Here is a 6792-nt window from a genome sequence, read left to right on the forward strand (position 1 = left end):
ATATGTATATTGTATACATATAAATGTATATGCATGTACTGAAGTAATCACTTTTCACATGTTTACATAATTTCCGAAAAAAGCTTTGCTGCAAAATATTAAAATATTTTGATATAAAAACCATAATATTGAGCATATAATACAATTAAGTCGCCCCATTAACCCTGCATTTACATCTTCTAAAACATTACTAATAAAATTAAATTCTAAACCAATTTGATTGTAAAATAGACAATTCAAATCGAAATTAGCTTTTTTGCTACAATGAAATAAAAAAACTTATTCTGAACTCACTTCATTACTGAATTTGTCAATAACAATTCTAGATTGGCGTGTTTAATTTTTCATATGTCTATTACTTTATGTTAATACATGAATCATCACCGTATGATCGCGATATAATGCGAATAAATAAAAACTACAATCTTCCTTTACGTATTTCCATCGAATTTAATCTTAAGTGTGTTTTGATAGTCTGCTTTGTTTCGTTTTAAGGATATGAAGTCCTGACACATTCCGGATCGACCTGGGGTTACCGAGCACTTATTACACTATTTCCGGCCATGCGCCTTGGTATCTATACATCGCTTACTGGTGAGGATTACGGCTACATATTGAGAACAAATCTACACAATTATTTGGCAGATAAATATCTTGATGAAACTCCCTGGTTGAACGGATCAACTATATGTTCCTTTCCCGAACCTTGGTTTAGACCCGGCAAGGAAAAATCGAAACCATTGATCGACAAAACCCGTGCACTTCCTCGGAACGCCACGTATTACGTTGGAGAGTACGAGAATTCGGCGTACGGTAGGATGATTGTTACTGTCAATGGCACGACTGGCAAACTCATCATAAAGTATGGCGTCGTAACTCTAGGCCTGTATCCCAAAGCTTTGAAGAATGAATTTCATTTCGAAACGCTCGGATTTGCGGCGTTTGTGTTAAACTTTGGGACAATTAAATTTAAGATGGAAACCAAATCGGGATACTTCGCAGCGTTCGAAGTGACGACGTTCGATACGAAGGATCCGCCGGACTTCCGGCGGTTTATGACACAGAATGATCCCCCGGAGCTTTCCAATACTCTGTATGTCGCTTCCCACCGGAACAGTGCTAATACCCTTCACTCAATACATGCAATGTTCTGTCTTATGGTTATCTGGATAACAAACATTTTTGTATACACAAAAAAATCATTCTGCCAATCATAGCGAATATTTAAAAACTTTAGTTTAAAACTATCCAGATGATCCGCAACTGGTTACAGTCAACACGACACAAGATCTACTCATATCCGTCACACAACTGAGGTGGAGGTTGAAAAAAAAATCCCGAGAAAACATATTATAAAATATTTTCGACATGTAATATGGAGGATTGGAATTTCTTCAGAATAACGATACTGTCGAAAAATGAGTAAGTCTCAATTGCTGTGACGTAATCAAATGGACGTAAAGGAGTATCGTAAGTCACTGGAAGTACAACTAGTAATTATCTTTTGTGGCATGACTCTGGGATTAACAGGGCCATGATTGTCTGAACAATCCGTACCTCGTCATGTGATGTAGGCGGATAGTGTGACTAATGTTCTGATGTATGAACGACGTTCCAAAGGTAACGGGATTCCATGAAATCCAAATATAAGGGTGAGTTCATCGGAAGATTAATTTCAGGAAGTCGTATTTTATTCTGACTTAGCAAGCTCACTTACCCGATCTGCAGTCTGATAGTGTCGCATACCATGACCGTCGCCGTGATTGACCGTTGGAAGTTGGCTAAATAGGTACCGCTAAAAAGATTGAAATTCCTCGCGGTATTGTGACTCTAACCAGGTTTTGGTCAATTAAACAACTTAAATTACAAATTTGTGAAAAGGCATCAGCAACGTCCATATAAAATAAACATTTGTCATTGTACGTAAAGTAAACATTTCTTCTCGTAACATAAAACGGGAAATCCTGACTATAGTATATATGTCTTAATGTAACATTTGATTATAGAGGTGAAACAAAAATACATACATAGAAAACATCAAATAAGGATCAATGGTCTGTGTTCACAATGATCTGTGTTCACAATGGTCTGTGTTCACAATGGTCTATGTTCACAATGATCTGTGTTCACAATGGTGTGTTCACAATGATCTTTTCTAAAGGTGTGGAGTTTGAACGAATCACAGAAATGAGGATAAATATACATATATTGAGTTGTTTTAATTACAAAACCTTTCTTACCTGTAAATTGTAATGTGAATGTAGGAAGGCAACATCCTGTGGAATGAAGAAGAACTGATATTTGACTTCAATTGATAGCAGTTCTACTGTTCTAAACCATTTAAGGGGCCTACTTCGACTGAGAGTCAATAGCGATTCAAAATCCTCTTTTATTGTTATTTTGACGAATACAAATGCTAAGCGTCTTCTATGCTCAATTCGTCCTATTCGTACAAAGATGTATGAAATCGCCAGCTTCCTAAATAATGGCTTCATGAAGTCATTTACCGTATACGGTGACTTATTTTTCAGCTGTGAAATCAACACAGTACCATAACGAAAAGTTATGTTAGATTCTCTTGCATGTTATACATGTATTTAATATCCCCTTATCCAAATTGGCATATCTTATTAAATGTAGATAATATTTCCAAGCATTACGCAGTTATTGTGCAACTTTTTTTTAAATGGTATGTTACATACATGTATATCAAATATGTTACCCATAACAATGTGACATTTTATATTTTTGGTTTCAATCATTGTATAGTATCTGCAGTTTAAAATTACTGACGAATTTCGTTTAATACTTCATTACTTATTGCGTGTCGCCTGATAAGTATATACCATTTCCATGTGTATCGTGCCCTGTGACACACATCACCGTAGTGTGTGTCCTATGTACTAAACGTGTACTTATAGAGAACTTGAGAAGACAACGTAATTATTCCTCTCCCTATGTGTCCGCAAATTATTAGAAAGATAAAATTTAATACTTCTCTCGGAATAGCGAATGCCATTCAAGTCTGGATGTTAATAGAAATAAAGCACATCATCAACATCCTTATTACCTGTTTTTCGAGAACTGCTTTTCTATCTTAATTCATGAACAATTTCTGTGTAATAGCTGCAGACATATCATGATGATAAAGACTAGATCTGATTGAGAAAGCTGTAATTGGGTTTTCTATTTCCTCACGCAACTCTGCAGACCCCTTTCGGTAAGGCTTACCGTTCACCAACACGACAGTCCTGACAACATGTCGGTAGCATTGTGTTTTAATCAAGATACATCGTTTTCTAAGTCATTAAGTGCACGGTATGTGAGTGATGCGGTTTCGTAATGTCGCGTAAGAATACGCACCGGATGCTGTGTCTGTATATAAGTAGACCTACTTCCGGCATGTTTATTTTAGGACCACAAGTGTAATAAGTTTTAATGTAATCGTGCATGGAAAATACATATACTGTATGTTTTGCAATTACAGAATTTCAATCTTTACAGGATTTCAATCTGTTAATAGAGAACAAATCTATTCATATTTTGTAACCATGACGATGACGATTGTAACTGTAAATGATCCGACCTAATTAACCATTCGATAAAACCTTTACCATGCGTATGTATTCAATCTATTCTTGAATTGGAATTAAAATGTTATATTAATATATCGGCCTGCAATATTTAAAAACAAATGAAAAAAAAACACTTTCAAAAACGTAGTAATCTGGACAAAAAATTATGGAAATGTCGAGATAAAACTTTCCATTAGTATACTGTACTGCTAGCTGCACTGCTGCGATGTGTCCCGAGTTGTTTGACAATAGTTATGGACGGTATATATGGTAGCAATCAACTAACTCTTTCTATTCGACAGATAAAGACAATTTCTATTATTTCATAAGATGAAATATATCTGTAGAGAATGATAGTGTCTGGCATATGCGAGCGCCGCCATTGAGATGGGATGCGGCTATTACGTGTCTGTCCCCGCTCTTCCTTAATAAATGGCTGAATTCCGTGTCGTCTCGTGTTCAATGTAGATTTTTGTCCAAATTTCATTTCAGATTTGAGAAGTGCGAGAGAGGTCTAAAGAAAGGTTTATTTGCACCATAGTGTATGATAGATTTTGGTATCCGGTCTGATGTATGGATATTTGTTTTTGCTTTTAAAATCTTCAGCGTACCAGTGTGGGTAGAAATGTTCTTATATGATGACCTGTATACATATGTGACTAGATAATAAAACGTTCTATTGTTCATATTTTTGTTTTAATGGTTTAAAGTCTTACGTTCACAACAGAGTCATTTTACACTTGACACCGCGGTAAAATGACATTCTTGTCAAACACAATTACGTAAACTTGAGGAATTTTAAACAAAAACGTATTTGTAAAGTGTTCTGTACAAAGAAACTTTAAAAGACAGAGTTAACAAAAACATTCTGTAAAAGATTTTAAAAGAAGCTCAGCGTTGTAAATTTAAAAACCAAACTTTCCATTTTTTCTCCTAATGTTTTGGACCAAACGTGTTGGTGAAAGTGGGCATATCTAAAAGACAAACCGAATTTTCAAGAAAATGCCAAGTATGCCTAATTCTAAGGGAAAATGAAGTTTAGGGTATTAACACGTTTCTATCCCAACATGCTAATTATAGTCGAATATTTTGTTTCATATACCTGATGATGTCACCTTTCATTACGTTAGTATCCTTAATCGTTGCCAAGATAATGACCAAGGAACCTTCGCTTCTGTAAAATATAATTCAATTATCTGAACCATATGTTTATTAGTCTTTATCTTAGAATACTGGTAGTTTAATGTGTTTATACTCTAATCTATGGGCTTATTAATCACGAAAACGTAAATTATATTGGATTAAGTTTTAGAAAATATTCTACGTACCTCACGTCATATCGATTCTAGCAGAAAAATAAAATACCTATTGTTGAATTTTTTCCAGTTAGCATAAATTGAAGTCGATGCCTCGTACTTGCCTGTCATTCTTAGTGGTATATTACAACACTAACCTAATTCTCAAATACCATAAAATGTCTAAACCGTCACGTCTTGGCGCGCCTCGATCTAGTCTTGTCGGCTGGGTGTACACCGCTCACTATAACACAATCAAGTCATACTGTCGAATAAAGTCTTGGTCATAGCAAACGTGCAGCATCATCAATCTTTAGCACAGCTTAATGTCTGTACAAATCAAACTGACACCAGTGGAGACCATGACTTTCGTTGACGAGTAGAAGAAAATATAGTTTATTACACAATTATCCGTCATAAAATAATTATTCTTGGAAATTATTCCGCATAAAAAGCTTCATGTTTCAGAAGTGTCTGATAATATATAAAATACAACATCCCTGTCAATATCTATTTGAGTTATGATATCATAAACCACTATATATAAAACACACGGGAGACACTACAGATAATACACCGAGACAATAAACTAATGTCGCACTGCCTGCAAAGTTAACCCGCCTCTAACTATACCCGTTGTTGTAAATGAAGCACATCGAACATAAACAATGCAATGCATTATTCATGAGACCATTATAACACGTCTCTGTACCTTAACGAGAAGAATCCATATCAATATAAATGTTCAGTTATAACGACTTATCCTGTGTAGAGTCCCAAAGAGAAACGACAAGGAAATGAAAAAAACTTACCAAGACAAAACACTGAACACGTCCGCATATTCATTGATTCTTATTGAAAAAGGTTTCGGTGAATCGACCATTAAACTTCTCTAGAAGATTCACCATCTTACATCTCTCCAACCATTTTTCAATTTTTCGTCTAAAATGAACATCTGTTAAGAAAATGAAGAAAACAGGCTGTTAGTATAACAAAATAAGACTAGATTTGATCGCGATCAAAACACGGGATTTCCACGTATGTATTGATATAAGTAATGTTAGCAAACAGACGATTGCTTGAACGAACGGATGATCTCACTCAATATTAATCAGAAAGCGTTTCTTACGAAAGTAGTCTGGTCCAACCGAAAAACAGATCTAGGGGAATTAAGATTTTATAGAGATGTGAATATATCGCAGCCTGCTGATTGGATATATTCAGGGTAGATTAATTAATGGTTAATGTATGGGTCGGGCAATACATGTAGATGTAAAATTTGTAAAGAATTTTGATGTGAATTTGTTTGGTTCTGAGGTTTCAAAACTGCCGAGTATTTTCCCCAACATAGCACCGGTTTTGCTTAAATATCCGGTGTCACACGTGACAGCTCTGCCAAACACATAAAAGGTTTTGAACCTGTCAGTTATAGGGTTTGTGCATTACCTTTTTTGTTTGTGTTTTTATTAAATGTACGTCTTATTAATAGCTACATGTAGTTTCACGTAAGGACGGCTTCCTATGCATGCGGTGTAGCTACACATGTACATGTATGTGTATTAATGCAAACATGGCGATTGTGTACATTCTTCATGTAAAACTTTAAACATCTCGAAATTAAAGTATTCAGGTTGGGTATAAGTAACAACCAGCTAAATGAAAAAAAGACCTTCGAAATGGCCCCTGTGTATACAAGATTGAGCCCAGGATATAATGTTAACCCGGCCACTGATTGGCTGGCTAATTATGAATTTCAAAATTAAAAATGTTTTCTGACAGGTAATTATTCATTGATAACCATGATATGAATTTGGAAATTCAGATTGAGATTTAGGTTCAAAATATCAATTTTGATAATGAATAGGTAAAAACATTAGAATTTCAGGTTTTTTTAAAGTGCAAAAATTCTCCCTTTCTTATGA

General features: G+C 35.0%; 1 protein-coding gene across 1 annotated transcript in view; it reads left to right on the forward strand.

The window, feature by feature from the left end:
* LOC138332992 (uncharacterized) overlaps positions 1–4259 on the forward strand; it is a 40293-nt gene extending 36034 nt beyond the window's left edge. Inside the window, exon 5 of the mRNA XM_069281081.1 lies at positions 496–4259. Coding sequence (XP_069137182.1) covers positions 496–1217 — 722 coding nt within the window. The 3' untranslated portion in view covers positions 1218–4259. The remainder of the gene's footprint in view (positions 1–495) is intronic.
* Positions 4260–6792: the final 2533 nt, after the last annotated feature.

This window comes from Argopecten irradians, chromosome 10 (genome assembly GCF_041381155.1).
Source record: "Argopecten irradians isolate NY chromosome 10, Ai_NY, whole genome shotgun sequence".
NCBI classification, from domain to species: Eukaryota; Metazoa; Mollusca; class Bivalvia; order Pectinida; family Pectinidae; genus Argopecten; species Argopecten irradians.